We start from the raw sequence: 24,312 nt of genomic DNA, 5'->3' as shown, positions 1-24,312 counted from the left end.
CGCGGATTATCCGCGGAATTTGTTTATCCATGAATGCCCTGCCACCCTATTCCGCGAATAATCGAGAGTACACTGTATTTAGATTTAATTTCAGAACATTTAAATACATATATTAAACTATTGAAATGTATAGATTAATTAACAAGACAGGAATATGATAATAATTAATAAGACTAATAACGTTAACTGGGTTTATCAAAACAAATATTAGGTATACTATGTAATATCGCTTGCTTCCGTTTGTTTCAAGTCTAATAATATTGAACTAGAACAATACGTAATTTTAAACTAATCAAAATTTAAACATGCGAATTAAGTATAAGTAAACTATTGAACAATTAGAGTATGATATTTTACAAATATTTACAAAATCAATTAATAATCACATTTAATACGAGTTAAATGTTGTGTTACTAAATTAAGATTTAAATAAATCAATTTAATATTAATATAATATATCAACATAAAAATTGTAAATATTAACTTTTGACTATTTTTATTATAATATGCATCGTTTATATTATAATATATTTACAAACGGCTAATTATACTTCCAAATTCAAAATATGAAAGGGTAAATTTTTGGTACAGTTGATTCGTTATTCATGTTTATCTATATTGGCATACCTACATGTATACTGAGGGTATGCGCCAAAGTTGTGTAACGGTTGCGCCACTGTCGGTGTAAAAACTGAATACTTCTTGTGAGTGACACTCATTTGGTAAACTCAAGCCTAGGTCCAACCATGCAGCACATCAGCTTTGCAGTAGTTTATATTGTAATTTTTGGACTTTCGTCATCCAATTTTTTGGACTGTCATCTTCAAGGTATTTATTTGTGATCTTAAATTATATTTAATGTATTATATTTAAATTACAAACGTGAGTATTTTAATATATTAAAATAATATTATGATAAATTTAGGTTTTTGTTTAACAATATCAATTATAATTCACACATTAAGCGAGTAAAATTATATTTATCTACATTAAAAATAAATTATTTTCTTAATTTTTATTAGGTATTAATTTAAATTTAAATGTGTAAACATTTTTTCAACCTAATTTTTCTAAAAAAATTAAACATTAAACTTTTAGTTTATGCATAACTATTTTGTATTATTCATAACAACATGTTTAGTGACTAATGTTAGTTTAATATATTATATAAATACATAATTTTATTTTTTTAATTAAAATTTAACATTTTCCTCACCACTTAAACCATTAACTAAAATTATTATAGATGAATAATAATTTATGACCATGTATCAAATTTTATCATTCATTCATATAATTTATTCAATGTATGCAGTTTTTAATTATTTTTATACTATAATCCATAAATAATTAAAATATTCTTTTTATGTATTATGATTTAGTTTTAATGGATGTTTTAAGTTACCCGTTATGTTTCTATAAATAACAATAATAAAATTACATTTTAAAAACACAGAAAATGTAAATTTATATTTAAAATTATTTTATTTTTTGATTAACAAATTTTATAGCATTCTTTAAATGATTCATACTAGGAAAGTAAGACATTTAGTAAAGTACGATAGACATATATAATATACATAATATATATATCAAGTAATACAATTATTAAAAAGTCTTTTTTTAATCTGATATTTTATATTCTTATAATTATTTATTTATTTTGTTATTAATACGAAAATAAACATTATGTTATATGTTAACTGTTGGAATTTTGAAAAATTCAAGATTTTAATAGATAAACATTTCTTCTACTATGTCTTATGTATAGACTGAATATTTTCCAATAATAATCAAATTAATATTACAATTTTTAGGTCCTCTAGTGAAAACATAATTTCCTTAAGTAGTAGTGTATTCATTATGTACAAGTGTGTATTTTAAGAATTACGTTCAATATTTTAATCAATATAATATCTGTACCTAAAAAATGTATTGAAAACAAAAATTATTTTTAAATTATATTAAATAAAAAGTACTAATTTAATATGTTCTTAGTAAAAAAATAAGTAACAATTTTAAAATATTAAGATATCTACCGCAAATTTTGTTGAATTTAAAATTGATAATTTAAGTTAATTAATTATGATTTCTATATCCCAAATTCTACATGATTAAGTGCTTTATAATTATTATATTTAGTTTAAATAAAGCATATAATTTATACGCATTTAATTTATTATTTTGGCATTAAATTGAATAAGAATGTTTGTATCGGTATAAAGAATCCAATACTTAAAAAATGATTGAAAACGAAATTTTTTAATTAGGTGCTATAATTATTTGTTTCAAGTTCATATCTATACAACATCATCTATTCATTTTAGTGTTTTTTATTTATTATCATTATTTTTTTATTAATCGTAAACATCGACAGCAGAGGTTATTAACTTTCCATAATATGCTATTTTACATAATGTCACAACTGGATAATAATAAAAAAGAAACTTATAACTATTTGTGTTTCATTAACTATATTGCTCTATTTCAATAGGTACTCATAAAAAATTAAATTGCGATTTCTGGTTGACAATTGGGTTCTATCATTTCTAAGAAGTTTTTTGCTATATTTTATTAGTTCTGTTTTATAGATATTTTATTTTATTTCTTGGAATTTTGTATTTTGTTTTGACGACTGATTTTATCAGATATTAGGTGACTTAGATACCTAATTTTATTTTATTTTTGATATTTATTATTATATTGTAGTTTGGGAGCGTCAGATATTGCTATTGTTTTAACATGTTGGTCAAATAAATCATTCCGTATATTTTGCAACGTCTCAATGTCCAAATAAACTTTTTTATTTTTTTATTTTAAATTTCAATATCTTATGTATCAATTTTCAGTTGTACATACAATTAAATAGGTACTTGCATTTATTTAATGTTTTTTATCTATAATTGTTTTTTTAACTATTATATAATATTATAGTTATTTAAAAAACTTAAGTTCATATCCAAATGCAGATTATATATTGCAATAAACATAGTCTTGAGTTTTACGATTTTCAAAGATTAAATACCAGTCAGTTTATATCATGCGTATTATTTTGCCTCAAGCAACAATAACATTTCAAACACAAATTAATTTCTGACAATTATAACAGTACATAAATGAACATAAATGAATTATGAAGTATGTAAACATTAGTTATGTTGAAAATTAAGATATAGAATTTGTCATAATATCAAAATAAGAATTCAATTATTTATTAATTTTAGTTATTGACAGACCATAGCCTAAGAGTAAAATGTTGACAGTAAAAGTTATATTTTTATTTTGAACTATGATTAAATGTTAATACTTCATATAGTACATATATTATTACTTAATAGTATATTGAACAAAAAAACTTATAAATATCAACCTCTGGTATAGTTCTTCTATTTTTAATAATAATATCTGTATTTTTAAAATTTTTTTAACTAAAATAATTTTCAGAAGCTGAATTACTGGCTAACAATCGTAGTCATAATAAAATGTACAGTTAGTATTTATTTTTAAATATATAAAATATTAAGTTATATAAAGTTCATCAAACATTTCAAATATTTGTCTAATCTTCCATCTGAATATGGTATGCTAATTATAATATTATAACATAATGGATTTTGCAATGAAAAATGCCTAAATGCAATTTATATTTAAAATAGGTACCTATGTAGATTATTATTTATTTATAGTTGATTTAACTTTGAGAATCGTGTAACTAATCATCATAATTATATAATTAGATGATATTATTAGTACCTATATCGACAATGTACTGATAAAACTAAATACATTTTATAGGTTTTGAGTTTAAACTAATAACAAAATACTGCTTAAGTCTAAAACTATATAAACATTTGCAAGTTATAATTTTAAGAAAAGAAATTATATACAATTGTATAGATTATAAGTAATTACAAGTGTTTGTAACCATCATGGTATAGACAATCTAATAAAGGATTATAAATATTAATTTCTGTACTAACACCAGTAGGTTATTACATTCTAAGTAATTAATGCATTTTAACAACTACTCGTATATTCAATATTCAAAGGGTATATACAATATATTATTATAGTATAAAGGTTCTGTGATTATTTATTTGATTAACTTCTAATATTTAATGTAATGACTAATAGCTATAGATATAGAAAGTTATATTGTAGTTTATCGTAAAGTCTTAATTTTGTCTTTTAATAGAGTAATTATCGGTAGCATAAACAATATTATTATTGATTGTACGTTGAATATTTTAATTTCATATAATTATTCAAAAAATTTTATTATTTTGTATAATATTTTAAATCTGTAAAAAAATTGATTTCTATATAACATTTATAGAATTACGTTTAAAATATTATTTATTATTTATAAACTATTTTTATACTATCAAATTGTATCACGTGAATAGCGTTAAGAAAATATAATATAGGATATTATTACTTATTACTTTTTCCTAAGTAAGAAGTTATATATTTATATTTTTTTAATAAAATACTAAAAATGAATATTGCAGTCTGCATGTTATAAAATCAAAGATGTAGATAGGTACTACAGGTACTTACGTATTTCTTATTATCTTTAAAACAAAAAAGTACAAAATACGTATAATATTATACACGTTTAAGTTATTTTAAAATAATAATAATAAATAAAAACTGATTATTTAACAATTTGTTACATTAATATTTTAATAACAAGTTAATCTGATCTGCGTTTCTGTCTAAAAAATAAAAAAATTGAATTACCCAGATGCAAATAATGTGTTGGAAATTTTAAACAACCTATACCTAAATGTTAAGAGAACTCTTTCGAGGCTTTTATTAAAGGGAAATCAATTAGACAAGCAGATAAACAACACCGGAGCGATGAATTGTAATTAATTATTATTTAGGCACGCATGTCACACAACGACATAACACATCCATAAGTCACAGTGAAATTGCCTAAATAAACCCCTTAAACTAAATTATATAGGTATATATTCTTAAAATTAATATTATCTATTTACCTAAATTTCATGTTTTTAAAGATAAATTTTAAATCACAGTTTTTAATATTTCATCGTTTTTATGTTTATAATTCTATAAAGTAGTTTATACTTTAATAAAAATAAAATTGAAAGGCGATTAGAACACACAGAAAACTATATTGAAAATTCAAATCTATTTTCATAATTAATTTCGTTTTACGTAGTTGGACATACTGGTGAAATTCGATAGACATATTTTTGTTGTAATGTACAGAGGAACAAAAATATTATGTTACCTACCAGCAAGTTTCAAAAATATAAATACGTACTACTTTTGTTTTGATTAGTTATATTGCTTTTTATTTTTTTCAAACATGTATTACTTTATAAATATGACATTCGTTTTAACTTCTGTTACATCTTAGTTTTGTTTTTCTAATTACCTATTAAAATATTAAAAATAATATAATAACTGTATGCCTACAACCAAAAAACTATAAATGTTCGTAGGTACCTATTACCTATAAGTATTGTATTTCTGTCTTGCATCCCGAGTTTGTGAATATATAATATATAATTGGATTTGAAACACAACCAATATACCTATTGCAATTGTTAATTAATAAATAATAATACAAGCACCTAATGGCAAAAATGTTCTAATCCCAATACTCCCAATAAATAGTACTTTTTAAATTACAAAAAAATAAATAATAGTTATTTTTTGTTTATAATTATAATTATCCAGTTCATTCAACATTTTGTAAGTACTTGGAATGTCTTTAGACAAAATAATTTTATTTACCTACCCAACAAATTAACCTCAAATTTGAAAATTCATGAAGCATTTTTACCACTATAAGAGATGACAAATTATTAACTGATGACTTAATCAAAAATATTTTATACACACGCATCATTGTCAATAAACACATTTATCTCTCTACTAAGAATTAATAATATTTAGGGTATTAATTATTACTTATTACTCATTTGTTCATTTGTTATTAATACTTATGATAATATCTTTCCATTTGTATGTATAAAAATGAATATTGATTGTTTTTTTGTTCTTTGCTATAGACTTAAAAATTATTGAACCGTTTTCAATAAAAGCTTAATCAATATATTTCTTTAGACTCGAAATCGAATGATATTAATAGCAACGTTTTTTAAACCCCTTTAATAGGCATATACCTCTAACATTTTTTAGCTCATGAAAATAAAAATAAATCTTTCGCTTACTTAAAATATAGCCATTGGTAAATGGTAATAGATTAAATTGCTATAATAATTTATAGAAATGTAGTATTGTCTAAACATTTTTATAAAGATAAATATACGTACTTTTTAAAAAATAATCAATAATAGGTAAGCACTTATGCACAGAATTACAATGATTACTTTTATGATTTGCTTTTTTAATACTAAACATATTTTTGAAGTAAACACACAATGACGAATACCAATCTTAACAATATAGGATTTATGTTAGCTAATAAGCATTCGTTGAATCTATCTCCAGTTTTATGTGTTTACATCAAAAACATGTCCAGAATTAAGTAGTGGAAAATCATAAAATTAATCATTGTAATTGTGTTTGTATTATATATTTCAACTGAAATGAAAAACGATAGAAATATAAATTAATTTTAACCCGAGCGAAGTCGAGTAATACAGCTATTTTATTTATAAATAAGTCTTGGTTTTATTTTGGGCTTATTTTAAATTTTTACCAAAAATGGAAACATTATTTTATAACTGTTGTTGATGTATGATACGTATCTTATATTATAATACTTTTTTGTTTCCGTTCTCATTTCCGTATTAGGTAGGTGTATTGTGTATATATTGAAATGCAATGTTATCCGCTTAGAATTATATTTTAATTGTATGTCTAAGTATCTCATCTGTGGTAGATTTAAATGTAAAATAATAATAATATGTCCAACATTTTAAACTAATATTTATATCTACAGAATTTATTTTCTTTATGTCGAAAATTTCTTACTTTTCCAATATAGGTACCTACCTACTTATATTATTTTATTATTTTAGATACAGCTTACAGAGAGATAAGACGTTTATTCCCATCAGAATGGAAACGAGCAGTAAGTGATTTGTTATTATTTATTATTATACAAATTTACCTAACAACTTAAATACTCGCAAAAAAGTACAGTTAATATAAAAGTATTAAATAAATTTAATGTTGTTAATTATTTAATGTATATAATCTATAATAGGTTTGCGAAAAGTAAAAACTTCATAGTCATCGATGCACATATTTGTTTATTATTTAGGCATTAAATTTACCGTTGAATTGTATAATTTTAGATTAAATACTTTTTTAAGTATAAAATAGGTATTATATTTTTGATCATCGTGTATTAGAGTATATTTTATTATTTACAGAAATCTTCAAAAATGTATAACTTATATAGTTAACTCGCAAAAGTGTGAGATTAATATTTAAAGAAATTTCAAAGAATGTTCACGATTAATAATTATTCATCTTTACAGTTTAAGGGTACACCTGTACTAAATAATTTTTTACCATTGTTTATGATATAAAAAGAAAAATACAAAACAAAAGATTGCCTACCTAGGTAATAATTGTTTACTGACAGCAAATTCTACTTTCTGGTAATTTCTTGTATAGTACATTTTCTAAATACCTGTATAAAACAAATGATATGAATTATAAAAACGAGAATGAATTCTTTTGTTATTTCACTAATTATATTTTGCTGTACTAATATTAATATTTACTGACTAGAAACTAGTATTATAATATTTTTCTTTTAAATAAACAAAAATTCATGAATTATTAAACATATTATTTTATTTTTAAATAAGTTGACTATATCTACTTGGCTAAAAAAAATTTTGTGATATTATTATCCTTTTATTAATTGTGTAAAAATATGTTTTTATCAATATTTTAGTCTAACCTTGGAGGCAGAGTAAGTATCTAAAACGATATTGCTATATTAGAGTAAGAACTTAATATCATAAATTCATAAATGCATTTTATATTGTGAAAGTATAGGCATTTTCTCTTCGTTTCTTTGCTCACTGTTATTTTGTTAATTTAGAAACATATTTTTTTTAATAAAGAAAAATAATATGTATAAAGATAGACAACAAGCTCATTTTTAGTGACCTACATATTTTATGACATAAGTTCACCATCTCAAGATATGTACAATATATCTATGGACCATGGTATAATAATAGCATAATAAATTTATTTTCGTAATTCCCTTAAGTTACTGGATTTTTAGCAATGTTAAGTGTAAATCATATTTCATAAACTGTTTTAATAGTTTTCATAAAACAGTTTATGAAGTATAAAATACGATTTTTAAATAACTACCTATCTAGATTTGATTGAATACCGATAACCGGTATGTTACCTATAATCTACTTAGCTTATATGATTATCTAATTCATTGTTTTAGATTTATATTTTAGTATTTTACAACTATATTGTAAATATGATTTAGAGCGGAATTTTTAGTACCTAATACGCTGATAGAATTGAAAACGCTTGATTTAATATTTTTTTCTCCGTCGTTGCCATGTTTGATAATTTTTATCAAACGATTGAGAACTGAAACATTCAGTACTTGCACAGACAAATATCGAAAATCAAATTTGAAATATATTTAAGATATTAGATGACCCATCAAGTGGTTCAAGTCATTTTTTGGTCTACAATTTTGGAAGTTATAACAAAGTCAATGATACATTTTTAGAATTACTGAGCTATGGCAGAACATGGTACAAAAATAAGAATTAGGTAGATACCTAACAAAAAATAAAGACAAAATAGTTATGAATCAGCATTAAAAATAAATATAATAATTGATAGGTACATAATTTAGTAAGTTTATTAAAATATTTAGAATATTATGTTGGTTAACGCTTTACAAGTCAGGTTAAGCCAGAAATTGGCGTTTATAGTTATCTAACTTATTAAAATTTATTATTTATTAACACATTATTTATAATTATTTATATAGCCATTCGCCATACTTTTTATAAGACAATTATTATAATTTATGACTATATTATACATTTTTATCACATATTTTATTTATATGTTATATTATGTTTTTAACTTATTTTAACGATATTTATCTACTACTAGGTAGGTTCTACTTCTATTATTCTCTACACTTAAATGTTTAGTTTATATAAATATTTAATACATTCAATTTTATTGTTCGATAAATAATTAAATTATATGGCAACATTACACGTTCTGTATCGTAATAGTTTTTAGATACCTAAGTGGAGAGTTCTTTATGTGAATTATTGGGCGCCCAGGAATTGGACCACAATTCACCTTTTTTCAAAAAGGTATATTGTAATTGGGTCACTGTTTTCATTAATTTTTATTATTATATGTGGTAATTGGGCCACCATTAAGTATTAAGTTTTAATAAAATAATATTTAATACGTAGGCGGTTATTGGGGGGACTTGGGGGGCTTAAGCTCCCTCAAAACATAATCAAACCACATCAGACGACGGTTGAAGCGTCTAAAAATATGTATTTACATGACTAAGACAAAAATGTTAAGCCTCCACAAATAAGACCAATTATCCGCTTATGATTTAATATGATACGTCACTTATAAATTGTTACAATATCGTCATTACTAGGGCTAGGATTTATATGCATTTGCATGTTTTTTTCCTTAAGTCCAAATTTAATGGTTGTCAGTTTTGTCCACGATTTGGCTTATCCTCGTTTAAATAGAACCAATTTATTTTTGCATATTTTTGCATATTTTGAACACAATGCATATAATTGCATATTTATAGATTTTTGGAATTTTGGCTTTTTTTAACTTAAATTTTCAAATTTTTATAATTTATTGTTAATTTTAAATGGTGTTTTTTTCATAAAATCGATAATTTTTGGTTTATCCGTCGAATTATTGTAAATATAAGTATAAATATTATCTATCTAAGAAATCGATATTGATTAACTCCAGGATAAATCGCATTATTTAAAATATGCACCAATAACCTCGTGTGATGTGGAAGGAGTTTTAGTCAGTATAAATCTATTTTACGTTCAAATCGCTGGATGTTTGTATTTGATAATTATTGAAACAACACATTATAGTAGCATGTAATAATAATATAATATAAACTAATATTCAATATTTTAATGTAATAATAATACTCTAGAAATAATAAAAATTTGTTTTTGCATATTTTTGCATATTTTGGTAAATAAAATGCATATTTTACAATTTTTTATTGCATATAAATCCTAGCCCTAGTCATTACCAAACACGTCAGTGCACACGAAACTTAATTTATTCGAAGCGATCGCATGTCTTATTAAAAGGTAACAAATTATCTAATATTAAATGATATAGGTACTCGTAGAAATAAAGAGGCCGCCATCAAATGCAATGGATAAAATAAAATCTTTTATTTAAAAAAATAATTATATTTTTATGTATTAGAAAAAAATAATTAGTTAATAAAAGTTATATACTCGTATATGTTTGTGTTACCTATAAATTTGTGGCCCAATCTCTGAGTACAGTTTAAAAATATAGATTTAATTTGTGGCCCAAATTCCGGGTAGTAAAAGGTACATAAATATTTTATACAAAACAGGTAAATAAAGTGTAGCCCAATTCCCGAGCGCCCAATTTTAAGTATTTTTAATTATTCAACCAAAAAGGTATCATTTTATAGACTGTAACCCTGTTATTCAAATTAGTACTTATCTATCTACTATTCTTCTTAAACGTTTGTACTAAACATATATTTTAATTTTTTAACCTTTCAATACTCCTCAATATTAGTTACAATATTTTATTTTGTTTTTTTTTTTTTTAATTTTAAATTGCATAATAGGTAATTAACTAATACGTTGTGTAAATGCCTTGTATTAGTATTTGCAGTATTTTCCCCTTAAATGCATTGTGATAGTAATATTATAGTATGATGTCATATAGGTATTCTTATGAATAATGAGTAGAACATAATAAATATTTATTAATATTATGTAGGTATCAGTGACGTGTACCATGGGCCTTACGTCATTAGTTAATATTCATTTAATAATTTGTGGAAATATTTAGGTAATTTAGATTTACACGAATAACTAACGAGAAGTATTTAATTAATTCAAAAAAATATTTAATGTATTAAGTATAAGACAATAAGTAATACCTAGGTATAAGTAATACCTTTATATAAAATAAGTAATTTTAAAATCTAAATTTTTTTTTAAAAAACATAAAAAATATACATATTTATTTTTAAATGATTAAACTTTGGAAATAGAGTACATTTTTCATTAGAAATGTCTAAAATCAATTAGTGAGTAGTAAAGCTTTACCCTACGAGTATGATGTATATTTGATATGCATTAAGATAAGTAGGTAAGTACTATATTATATAAATGAATTACCTATCACCATTACAGTAAATTAAATTTGATTATGATAGGTAACCTATTGAAAAAAATATCATAATGTTGTAAGTTATATTGAACGAGTAAAAGGTATGTAGCTACCTAATAAATTAATAAGTTAATAAATTGTTGACAAAAAGTTATTTATATTTTGTATATCTACTTTATTATACAAACACAAATTTCTGAACAAAAATTAATACATGGGTTACCTATCTAGATAGATAAATAATATTTTATATATTTTATAGACCGGCTCATATTATAATATTTGGTTTGTTGTTTGTTAAAGAATCGATTACAAAATTACATTAATAATAGAGTAGGTAGGTTCTAACTTATATAAAAAATTATGGATGTGTTCATATACAATGTACATGGGTAAATATTGTTTTTTAATACCTCATGAATATTTTAAAATTTCCTAAAACATTTGAGTATTTGTAATTTTATACTAACAACCGATTTTTTTACTTAAATGAATGTAAGCAGTGATTAATGGCCTCAAATAATGTACATCGTAACAAATTATTTCAAATAAAATATTATTGTACTAATTACTATAATTATATAATAGCAGATACTTATATACTTGTCTATGTATATAGCCATATAGGAACAATAGGTACATAATATATATATATATATTTAGGTAATTGTTTTATATTATTTTACATAGATAGGTGCTATAGGTTAAGTATACATGCAATAAAAATGTAGCTACCAGTTAGTTGGGATTTTTCGATTTAATATTTTTGGTAACGAATAGGTTACTTGGTATTAACAATTTGTAAGTAGGTCAAAACATTTAAAAAATAAAATTATGGCCACATAAATGTGTCTGCAGACATTTTAACCAAATATTAAATCCTTATTATAGGAGTAAGTATATAGGTACTAAAAACTAAACGTAGGTATATCCCATGTTATCAGCTATATTAGTGTGTAGATATTGTAACTGCTTGAAAAATGATCAAAATACTAAATAGTTTGTTTTAATTTATCTTATTTGTATAATAAAATAATTGTGTGTATCTATTCTGTCTGTTAATGACTAACTAGAGGAGAACATATTTGAATTTTTATGAATCTTTCCATTGTTGAAAAGTTAATTAAAAGTGTTTTGTACAATATTCTATAGTAATGATATGCAATAAAAATTAAATGGACTATGATAAATGCTGTTAAATTTATGCATACTAATAAGTAACATCCTTAATATTTAGTGAATACATTTCAAACAAGTTATACTGTGTGTATGGGTGGGTAGGTATGTATTGTGTATTGTTTGGTTTTAAATTAAATGTATACAAAAATTAATTTTAGCTTTAAGGAATTTCTTGTAATTTAAAACAAGAGTTAAGTTTTAAAATAGCTAAAATTAAAATATATATCTAATATAAAAAAAAAAAGAAAAAATATTTAAATCTCCAATATAACATAATTATGTATAATAAAAATATTATAAATTAACATTATTTTATTTTGTTATGGCAATCATTTTTATGGATATTTTGGCAATACTTAGCTGGTAAGTTTAACATAATGATACCTATTATGAATTATGAATATAAGTTTTTTCTTATTTCTTAAAATTCTTACATGCATATCTGTTAAGTTACTTTGTAGCATTTATTATCTAGTTATATTAGAAGTATATCTCAAGTTTAATTTAAAACAATATTTTTGTTCAAGACTGTTTAAAAATGCAATGTAAAATAAATGTTTAAGCTACCTTTTAAAAATATATTCATAAATAAATAAGTATGTTTTAATATTTTTACTATTGTGCTGTTTTATTGTTTTAAATTTTTGAGTTTGTGTATAGTATTATAATTAGCTGCAGTTTGTTTTAATTTTAGAAAACAATGAGGCATAATATTAATACTTTTGCTAGCATACAACCTGATAGAACTTTAGAACTTAATATGGCAATAGTTTTATAATAAAACATGATCTAAATCAAAACAAAAAAACTTAAATTTATTACAAAGATGCGAGTTAAAGAGAAAAAATAACCTAATCAGTAATCAATATACTTACCTACTAGTTAATAAGTTATATTGTACATCAATTATAACCCATTTAACCTGGTAATTATTTTTTTAAAGTACCTATAATACATTTGCTTAATATAAAACCGTATAGGTAAATAAAATAAAATTTTTTTTATATTGGTTTATTAAGAATTATTTTATTACTCCTTCTATCAATGTAATTAGTGAACCATTATATAATTATGTTAAACAGTTTTGCCATTTTTACTTACTATATATATCAAGGGTGGCCAAACCGCGTCTCGCGAGCCGCATGCAGCTCGCCACATAGACTTTTGCGGCTCGCATCGTATCGTAACAAAACAATTTTTTAAATATGAATTTATGTATATAATATAACTTTTTTTTTACATTTTGGCTTTTCCATATTTATTAATACATTTGGTGGCTCGCGAATCTTTTCTCGCTGGCTACTCCTGATATATAATATACACAATTCTGTATGTTAATAATTTATTTGTAGTGTAAATGATCTATGAAAACACATTAAGTAGGATAACTATCTTCATTAAATTTTATTATATAACCAAATGAAAAATATACTGAGTAAAAAAATAAAATAGAAGGTATATTTAAATACAAACATAATTTAAAATAACTTAATAGATTTTAATATAATTTATTTTATTATATTGGTAGTATTATTGTAGATATTTTTATCTTTATTCATTACAAATATATGATACATCTATTGATATTTTATAGATGTGCCAATTGGACAGTAGAGTGAGTATTGAACAAATGTATTTGATTATTTAAAAACACATAAATCTTGCTAAAGTATAATGTAAAATTAGTAAATAGAAGTTTCTTATATATCAAAAAAATACTATGAATTGGTACCTTGAATTCAAAATTAAATAAAATACAGTACACATCTTTAAACAAATACACTACTTTAAAGTTAAATTACTCTTTTTCTAATCAACGGCTTTCCATAATAACCATTACAAGTTTTCACATACTTCAAAGGTTTATTATATTATTTTCATTTTCTATAAAACTAAAAATTATGAAGTATGTGATTTGTGATTATCTATCTATTATCATTTAGCCCACGTTTAATACATTTTTATAGTGCCTTTGAATAAAAATGTTTGAATATCCCTAGTATAGGCAAGGAAAGGTAAAGTTACTAATAGATATTAAGTTATTTAAATATTTTATCTTCTAATTTAACATATTTTGTTAAAGCAATTGTAAATCGCTGTATAATTATAATAGACTATTAAGGTATAAGTTATTGGTCAAAAATTCTGATATTCAATCCATAAGCATACGATATAATAAACTAAGATAATATAAATTGAATATAATTTACATTTGCAAGTAAACCTTCCTCAAATATTTAAAAATAAATATATAATAATAAAACAGGTTGTGGAAATTGAAGAGTTGTATCAAGTGGCTTGTATTGAATTTACCATACAAAGTTGCAATTTACTAATATATTCTGTATTTACACTTATTTACTACTTTAAAATGATTTTAATTAGTACTATATTTTTATAACTGTTTGTCTGCATAAATAATTATTATATTATTTTTTACATGTTACTGGCAGAATTGTGGAGGGGTATGTTAAAATATTTAATCGAAATGTATATTATTTAATAATATTAAAATTGCATACATTTATTGTTTTCTATTAGTTTTTTGTTGGTAAGAAATTTGTTGGATACACTATGTTTGATAACAATTATGGCGGAAAAATGAGAAAAATGAGTAAAACTGTACCGAAAATAGACAACTATGAAAGAGTAAGTTTATCTTACATTAAAATAATATAGGTAACATGAAATATAATATGCATGGGTTAATATCCAATGGTTGGTTCTAAATCTAAATGAACTTTTAATTATGAAGCATTTTGATTTCCTCTCATAGCATATACTGTATTAATGAACAGTACTCAGTTCTTCGTAGAACAGGAGTGCATCTTTTATGAATTAATTAATTTAAAAAAGTAGATAATAAGCCATAACTCAACTCTTTTTATAACCATTATATTGATATAAAAAATATAACACTTAAAGTGTTTTATATCTCAATTAATATACTTGTAATTGTATAAAAAAATATATTAAGATAACTAAAATAAATTTTCTGATTTTAATTTAATAAATAAACTAATAATTATAGATGACTTAATTTGATTTAGAAACATTTTATAATTTAAACATAATGTTTACAATATATTATATTGTTTGTCATTCTTTAAATTTAAAAAAATAAATATAATTAAATTAACTTAATGAATATTATATTATAGTACCAAAATGATTGATTATACCCTATGAAATAAAATTAATTTGTATTTTTTATGTAATCTTGTAATTATTTAAATGTAATTATGATGTATTTCAAAAACCAATTTAGAGTTAATTTATGCATTTTACACAACTTAAATTCTATATAATATTATAATGTAAACATTTTTCTAATAATAATTTGATAAATAATGTAACCATTACTATATAAGTAATAACTTACTTATTATTAATAATGTCTATCTTAGAATGTTACTTAATTTAATTATTAGTTTAATATAAATATAATTAGAGTACCTATATCATGTAACATTTCAAAATTATGATGTTTCAGGTACCATACGATCCAAGTAATTATGTAAAATGGCATCATTGAACTTAAACATGTCATCAAAATATTACTTATTGATATTATAGATGAACATTATTATTTATTACTGAATAATAATTAATAAGTTATAGTAAACTAGTTTAAACACATTTAGTTACTGATTTTCATTATTTAAGTATTTATTAATAAATGAACCATAGTTTTTACTGTTTAATTTAATTAATACATCTTTAGAATCATTAGAATAATATAAATGTAAATATCTTTACAAAATGTATCTATCAATTATTAAGATGTTCAAAATTTATTAAAAATAACGATTGATAAAACAATAAAGAATAAATTAGTTTATATTTTGACATAAAAAAAATAAAGATCACAATAATTACAAATATATCTTATATTATCTGTTATAAAATACTAGTTAACTAAATATTTACGACCATAGAACTGTACTTTTTTGTCGAATGATCCACATTTGATTGGCATGTTTAGCTTATAGAATGGATTCATTACATACTGAAATTAAACAAATAAGTTAATAAGTATATATTATATTCAGTACTGTAAGTAGATTGCAAAGGAAAAAATGGTTATATAATCTAAAGTCTTTTGTATAATATTATATTAATAATATGCTATATAGATATTAGGTTGTAATAACCCTTTATGGATCATAAATAAATCAATAATTTCAATTTGTAGATTAAAAAAAAAATTAGGTCCACGCTATTCGTTTAAAATGAATTTGTAATGGTAAGTAATCTAACTATGCTCTGTCCAGCAAGAGAATGCGCCAATTCATCACATCTCTCCGCATCTCCCTGCTATCGAAACTGATTTCCATATGGCAGAGTGACATAGAAAAACCAATTAAGGTTGGCCCGCGGTGCATTCTCTCGCTGGATAGAGTATAAATTGTAATTTACCAGCCATACACCTAGATACCAAAGCTGGAAGTATTAAAAATGGTTAATGTGTCTACCGTCATTAAAAACAATGTTTTGATGTAGAAACTGTGAACATTTTAACACAGCATATTGCATTGGTATCAGGTTGACAGAAGAATGAACATTAAAAACCAAATAGTAATGTGACCTGTGAAAACGGATAGTGAGGACTGACCCTTAGAGTTTTAGAAAATACAATAATTAGTACAACCTACAACTATTAATTGTGGTCTGATGAGATAAGCAAAACAATTTAGAAATTTAGAAATTTTATGATTAGGTTAGGTTAACAATTGTTTTCCTACAGTAGCAAGTAACAATCAAACGTCAAAGATAATTTTGTCGATAACAATAAATAGACTATTATAATTATAAATATTATAATCTTTTTTATGTGTATAGAATATATTACATAATACCAACATACATTATAAGCTATATTATTTGTATAATAATATAACAAAAAGAAAAAAATATCATCTTAATTTTATTTATATTTACCTTTATAAACATTTCATACACTTCAGTAAAGAAATTTTTTATGCCCTCATCATTTTTAGAGTCATGAACCATAATAAATCTCATTCGACTGGCTGTAACAAAAGCTGACACTGTCCAATGATTAAATCGATCTACAGTTTTCAAATACATAGATGTAGACTTCCACATTAATTCATCAACCAGATCTAGGGCAGCATGGGCTATAAACTGGTTTAAATGGCTGTGGTCTTCTTTCTATAATATGTAAAAAATTATGTAGCATAACTACTTATGTAAAATAATAATTTGATTAAACTTAATTATTTAAATAAAACAACAATTTACTAATTCAAAATCATATAAATTATTATTGCTAGTTAGTTAGTTATTGATTATTATCAAGAAAAACTTTTACAAATTATTGTCAATTTACTTTCAAGTCTTTTTAAATTAATAATGTATAACCTACTAATTCAACAGTTGTTACGAAAGTTATAACAATTTAATGTATGATAAAAAGTTAAATGTAATTGTTATATATCTGAAATGTAAATTAACAAAATAATATTTTAAGATTTTATATAATTTTATATTTGGGTTTTACCAATAAGGTAGGTAATTAAATAAAATGTATATGCTTATAACTTATTATGTACATTATAATAAGCAAGATACATACAAACTACAAAACTAAAATTACCAATTTTGAGAACAGAAGCACACAATAAATAGCATCACTATTAATTCATTAATTTAAGACATACTTTTACTTCTTTGCTAGACATGAATTCCATTTCAAATATAGGATTGTCACCATGACCGACGATTACAAAATAATAAAAACCTGTCATGGCAAAGTTAATATCTACGCATTAAAATAAATACACTGCTACACATTTAAGTGAATATTAATTTCGTCTATATAATATAAAAGAATTAATTAAATAACTAGGTAATAACGTTTCTAAATAAAATAGTAAAATACAATAATTGAGTTTAATTTCATTTAAAGCTGATATTTTGTGTTATCAACTATCATAGTGATAACATTTGAATTAACCTATCCGCTCCTACTACAGTTATCTTATATTATAGATAAGATACTAAGATAATAAACCATTAAAATGTCAACTATTTAGAAGTCTGGAATATGTAGTCTCCATTTATGTCAACATTTTAATAATGATTTATTATTTTCATTGAAATGTAATTATAAGAACAAAGAAAAAACAGATGAAATTATTAAAAATGTTCAATAACTTGTAGACAAATGTTATGAATTATAAAAGTTTTTTGATTGTGATCACAGAAAATACAAGTTCCTATTGTAATATAACAACAAATAAAATATACCTATAAAAAATTTAATAAACTAATCAACAATAAATAATAATAACACAAATATATAAAAGATTCCTGCAAAAATAATAGTTATGTAAAGACTAAAGGATACTTACCTTAAAACAAAAATTGTTATAAAAATTACATAGGTACCTACCTAGGTAGGTATACCTATGTGTGAATATAGAAATATAAAAAAAATTATAAAATATAATGAACATAAAATAGTATTAAAAAAAAAATAAATAAATAATAGTTATAACCATACGTATTTACGAACTATAAAACAAAAAAAAATATATCCAAAATAATGGTTCTAAAAAAATTAAATAAACTTGAAAATATAAAAATGTATATCTACCTAATAATAATCATATTATAAGTGCAACAAATAATAAACCGGTATCGTTATATGATTGTAAAAATAAATAAAAGATTTAAATGACATTATTAATAGGTAATTAGTTTACTTTAAAAGTAAAAATGATATAAATTTCTAAAAATATATATATATTACTACTGGTAAATACCGGTATTATCGACGAAACGTTTACACGGATAAGTTTGAGGCGTTTTAGTGTAGCCGAGGTACACACTGCAGTGGCGTAGCCAGCGGGTAGCCCGGACCTACCCACTTTTCTTCAAAAATAAATGTTTTATATCCTATTTTTTATTTAATAAAAATATTCATCGATAATCCTTATTACATCAAAATATCGGGCCTACCCAAAAAAAAATGTCTAGCTACGCCACTGACACACTGTCTAAGTGTCAACTACTGTATAGTAGGTAGACGGTAGTAGGTACTGTACAGAAGTCAACACGGAAATCTGGCAAAAACAAGCATTTTCTATAGATTCGAACTAACGTACCGAATATTATCTTTAGTTCATTAATAATTGTTTCTCTTTAACACCAGTTTAGCTTATATTTTAAATATTATTATTTATAGGTATATACAAAATTATAATACCTAATAATATATTTTTTATCTTCGTTGTTTACCTATGCCTGTTATCAGATGCAATCAGCTAATTTCGAAAATTTGCTTTATAAAAAAAAAATTTCATTAGGTATCTTTACAATATATTTAATGCTATACATTATCGTGAACATTAAAGAACGTTCGTGCGATATTTTACACTTATATAATAAGAAATTAAACTGTTCACTTAAAGTGATTAAGCTTCTGTGTTTTTATTAACGATTTCGAATATTATATTCTATTCAAAAGATATTTTAATCATCCACTTGTAGTGCTGTAGCAACGAACCCAACTATATAGTGCAACACTGTAAGAGTAACCTGCAACTTTTAAATACTAAGAATTGAATTGTTTAATTGTTTTCCCTGTTTTGGAAGGAACCGCTGAACATAAATAATAATAATTATGACAATAATTATCAAGAAAAAAAACACAAAACATATATTACAACAAGAAACGATAAGCTATATTATAATAATAAAACAACAAGCAAAAATACACAAAAAATTCAATCAATTAACCAAAACAAACATTAATAATAACAATTAACAATACTACAAAAAATTAAAAATTTCAATAAAAAAAAAAAGTTATAATATAAATGTAGATAGATGTAATATGAAAAATAGAAAATAAATAATATGAAATATATTACACAATATGAAGAAAAAATAAAAAAATTGAAAAAAATGTCTTAAAAATTATGTATGTATGTATGTATTGTAAAGATACAATACACCAAAAAATATTTTACATAAACTATATTAAAAATTAGATGAATCCAAATAATAATAATACTTACATACTATAGTACATTATGCGTAAAAAAATAAAAATAAATTCCAAGAAAAAGGTCAAAAATTAAGTTAAGATTTAAAATATAAAAATGTATAATAATAGTATTATTAAAGATGCAACAAATAAAATACTAAAAGGTAATAAAAATAGTATACATTTCAAAATACAAATATATTTATATAAGTAATAATCAGTGACACTGTGGTAAAGTGAAATAATAAAATAATAGAAAAAATCCAAAAAAAATTGTAGGTAGCTTTGCAAAAATATTTGAAAATACAATAATATAATATAATAAATAATGATTAGAAAAAATATTCCAAGTTCAAAAAATGCAAATTATCACAGTTTGATATTTTAAAATATAAAATATGCTGTATGATAATATTAATGGCTTGAAAGAGGCAAACAAATTAGAAGTTAGTATTAAAAAAGTACTAGTTGTAAAAAATTTTACAACTTATAATATATTATAAAATGATCAATCAAACAAATTTTTTGCACTATGTATTTTCAAAAAAGGTATCTACTAAAATTTCAAATTGTATAAACAAGTATGAAAGATAATAACACGAAAAAGACATAAATAATTAGTAGGTAATGATAAAAATGTGAAAAATATAATAATGAATAATCACATAAAAATATAAAATAATAAAATAGTGAAAAATAAAATAGTTATTGCCCGTGTACGTCAAAATGCAAAAATATATAACAAATAATAATAAGAGGAATAAATAGTTCAAATTCGAAAAAGGCAAATTATCACAAAGTATTATTTTGAAATATATAAAAATAAAATAAAATTAATGATATGATATGAAAAGAATATCGATAGTTAAAATTGAAGAAATTTATTAGTGGCAAAAATGATATAAAACTCAAAATATATGTAAAATGATCAAGAGTACACATTTTTAATTGTGTATTGTGTTTGCCAAAAAAAAAAAAAAAAATAATAAATAAAATAAATAAAAGTTTAAAATGTAAAAAGTATGATAATAACATGAAAAAACATAAATAATTCCCAATGATAAATAAAATATTATGTAAAATGAATAATCATAAAACATAATGAATACTGATGTAAAATAATTAAATAGCGAAAAATCAAAAAAAAAAAATGGTTAATCGCCCGTGTACGTCAAAATGCAAAAATATATAATAAATAATGATTCGAGAAAATAGTTCAAGTTCAAAAAAAGCAAATTATCACAGTATGATATTTTAAAATATAACATATGACGTATGATAATATTAATGGTTTGAAAAAAAGCAAACAAATTGGTAGTTAATATGAAAAAAAATAATAAATAAAAAAAAAAACTAGTTGTAAAAAAAATATATAACTAATAATAAACCTATGTACCTAATTATCAATCAAACAATATATTTTTGGGCATTATGTATTTTCAAAAATGATAGTATAAATTTAAAATGTAAAAAAATATGACAATAACACGAAAAAGACATAAATGTTTTTAGTAATTATAATTACTAGTAGTAAAAATTTGCAAAACATAATATTATGTGAAATTAATAATGAACAATTATACAAAATACTAATGTAAAATAATTAAATAGGTAGTGAAAAATCAAAAAAAAATTAAAAATGTAGGCGGCTGTGTCGCCAAAATGAAAAAAAGTATAATAAATAATAATAAAAGGAAATAGGTAGGTAGTCCAAATTCGAAAAAGCAAATTATCATAGAGTATTATTTTAAAATGTATAGAACAAAACAAAATTAATGATATAGAAAAGAAAATTGTGATAAGTAGGTAGTTAAAATTGAAAAAATTTATAAGTAGTAAAAATGATGTAAAACTCAAATTATATATATGAATAAATATATGATCAATAAATGATTAAGAGTACAATTTTTATCGTGTATTGTGTGTTTACCAAAAAAATCAAGTAAAAGTGTAAAATGCATAGGTAACAAAAGTATGAAAAAAATACTAATAAAGTAAAATGAACAATGATTAATAATGGTTTTCATTTACTTAGTCCGGACACCACAGCAACAACACAACATTCTGCCGACACTCCGAATCCTCCTTCCTAGTGACGACAGAATGTGCCTACGGTTCCGAATTGGTCGTGAAACCGTTTCGACTGACTCCATACTCGACTCGTCAGTGTCAACTACCAACACTTCGTCCTGCGTAACTCGCTCTTCAACAAATGTTGGCACAATTTCCTCGTCTAGAGATGGCTGACTTAATGCTTCTCGATTCTCTTCATTCGAATCCCACAAGCGCTCGTCGTAAAATTCCCAAACTTCGGGTTCGGACTCCTCTGTTGGCGGCATATCGTTTTCCGCTGCCATCCACAGTCGCTCGTCGTACATTTGCCATTCATCATCGTCATCGTCATTATCATCAACATATTCATCTGATATAGACTTTTCGTTTAACTGCCGCTTCTCTTCGTCAGATGAAGATGACAATGACTCTGTTAACTGGAACCCATGGCTAAATAACGTCATTGGTGGTAAAAATCGTGTACGTCTATGACGCCATGGATTCCGCCGTTTTCTCGGTCTTTGTCGAGCCACAATCCAGGGAGGGATTTCTACTACGACGGACGGAACTCTGTCGTACAAGTTAACGACCGTTCCGTCAATCTGAACGGCGGTGGTGGTACTCATCTTCCACGTGTCGAGATAAATGCGATCTTCGTGGTAGCGCCGAGTGATCACCGCGATAATTTCCGTCGCGCAATCGAAATAGCCATTTGTGATTGGTAAATGCACATCCAGAGAACGTTGATGTTGTCCGTCATTTTCGTCGTCGACATCCGAAGACGAGGAATCGTCGTCAGAGTCAAGTGCATTTTCCACGGCCGATGCTATATCCTCGAGTAACTGACTCGAGATACTAGTGTTATCTACCAATGGTCCAATAGTTAATTCCGTTATTCTTTTATCTCTATTACATGATCCTGTTTCCGTATTCATTTGCGCATTGTCCGTTGTGGTGCTACATTTTGATCGTGTCGACCTTTGGGACGCGCACCACATGCTCCCAACTGCCGTTTCCGAGCAATCCGAATCTCGATTTTTTATGTTTTGTTGTGTACTACTCATTATTGTTTGGTTTTTTGTGTTTGGAGAGATTTACTAATTGCTAGAAGGTTCCCTCCAACCTTGCCAGCCCCAACTAGTGAAAGTAAGGGCTGGCTCAGGACCTCTTGGTAAGGCTTAGATATCGGATATCTGAGCCCGCAAGCTCCCCCACCACGACAAGGTGGGCCCCATCGGGGGAGAACCGAAAAGTAAGAACGCAAAATAAAACCAAGAAAGTGTTTTAATAATTTTTTTCTATAGTAATACTCGGTATTTGAACTTTTTAATACAAAAACAGATCACTTAAATTATAATTATTTAATATAGGTACATGATTATAGCTATCATTAATTTAAGTCAACACCGATTTATTCTTAATTAATCTACGATTAAGGACCTTGTGTTGAATTTTTAAGCTTTTTCACTTAATAATAAAATATTATTATTTATTTATTTATTACCAATACATAAATGGAGATAACACAGTGTAAATATATACTTGGTGTAATATAAGTACCTAAGTATATAGTATAAATTATTAATCTTAAATATAATCTAAATGTATATTAAAATAGGTTATTATAAAGAAAAATAATGAAATAAGCAAATAAT

The 24,312-nt window shown here is 23.6% G+C and overlaps 2 protein-coding genes across 6 annotated transcripts; one reads left to right on the top strand and one right to left on the bottom strand.

Moving 5' to 3' along the window:
• Positions 1 to 691: 691 nt before the first annotated feature.
• On the top strand, positions 692 to 16,452 carry LOC114130235 (uncharacterized). Of its 5 annotated transcripts, XM_050201352.1 has the most exons (8): positions 692 to 828; positions 7,026 to 7,078; positions 7,916 to 7,933; positions 12,148 to 12,150; positions 14,183 to 14,203; positions 15,042 to 15,053; positions 15,130 to 15,237; positions 16,082 to 16,322. In XM_050201352.1, the coding sequence occupies exons 1-8, from the start codon at positions 747 to 749 to the stop codon at positions 16,121 to 16,123; spliced, it is 339 nt and encodes a 112-aa protein (XP_050057309.1). In that variant the 5' UTR covers positions 692 to 746; the 3' UTR covers positions 16,124 to 16,322. The 5 variants fall into 5 exon arrangements, with proteins under 5 accessions (XP_050057309.1, XP_050057305.1, XP_050057307.1 ...); XM_050201348.1 differs by lacking the exons at positions 7,916 to 7,933; positions 12,148 to 12,150 and having other exon boundaries at positions 16,082 to 16,452; XM_050201350.1 differs by lacking the exons at positions 7,916 to 7,933; positions 12,148 to 12,150; positions 14,183 to 14,203 and having other exon boundaries at positions 16,082 to 16,452.
• On the bottom strand, positions 16,411 to 18,532 carry LOC114130234 (trafficking protein particle complex subunit 2). The gene is made up of 3 exons (XM_027995162.2): positions 18,273 to 18,532; positions 17,530 to 17,763; positions 16,411 to 16,597 (listed from the first exon to the last, which is right to left on the bottom strand). The coding sequence occupies exons 1-3, from the start codon at positions 18,357 to 18,359 to the stop codon at positions 16,499 to 16,501; spliced, it is 420 nt and encodes a 139-aa protein (XP_027850963.2). The 5' UTR covers positions 18,360 to 18,532; the 3' UTR covers positions 16,411 to 16,498.
• Between the last annotated feature and the right edge of the window lie 5,780 nt (positions 18,533 to 24,312).

This window comes from Aphis gossypii, chromosome 2, assembly GCF_020184175.1.
Source record: "Aphis gossypii isolate Hap1 chromosome 2, ASM2018417v2, whole genome shotgun sequence".
Classification (NCBI taxonomy): Eukaryota; Metazoa; Arthropoda; class Insecta; order Hemiptera; family Aphididae; genus Aphis; species Aphis gossypii.
This window is presented reverse-complemented; position numbering and strand designations above follow the sequence as displayed.

Coding starts and splice junctions, on each gene's coding strand:
- LOC114130235 (XM_050201352.1), top strand. CDS start 747: ATGCAGCACATCAGCTTTGCAGTAGTTTATATTGTAATTTTTGGACTT. Junction 829..7,025: donor TTTGGACTGTCATCTTCAAG/GTATTTATTTGT, acceptor TTATTATTTTAG/ATACAGCTTACAGAGAGATA. Junction 15,238..16,081: donor AAATAGACAACTATGAAAGA/GTAAGTTTATCT, acceptor ATGATGTTTCAG/GTACCATACGATCCAAGTAA.
- LOC114130234 (XM_027995162.2), bottom strand. CDS start 18,359: ATGACAGGTTTTTATTATTTTGTAATCGTCGGTCATGGTGACAATCCT. Junction 17,764..18,272: donor TGTCTAGCAAAGAAGTAAAA/GTATGTCTTAAA, acceptor TACATATTATAG/AAAGAAGACCACAGCCATTT. Junction 16,598..17,529: donor TGTATGAAATGTTTATAAAG/GTAAATATAAAT, acceptor GTTTAATTTCAG/TATGTAATGAATCCATTCTA.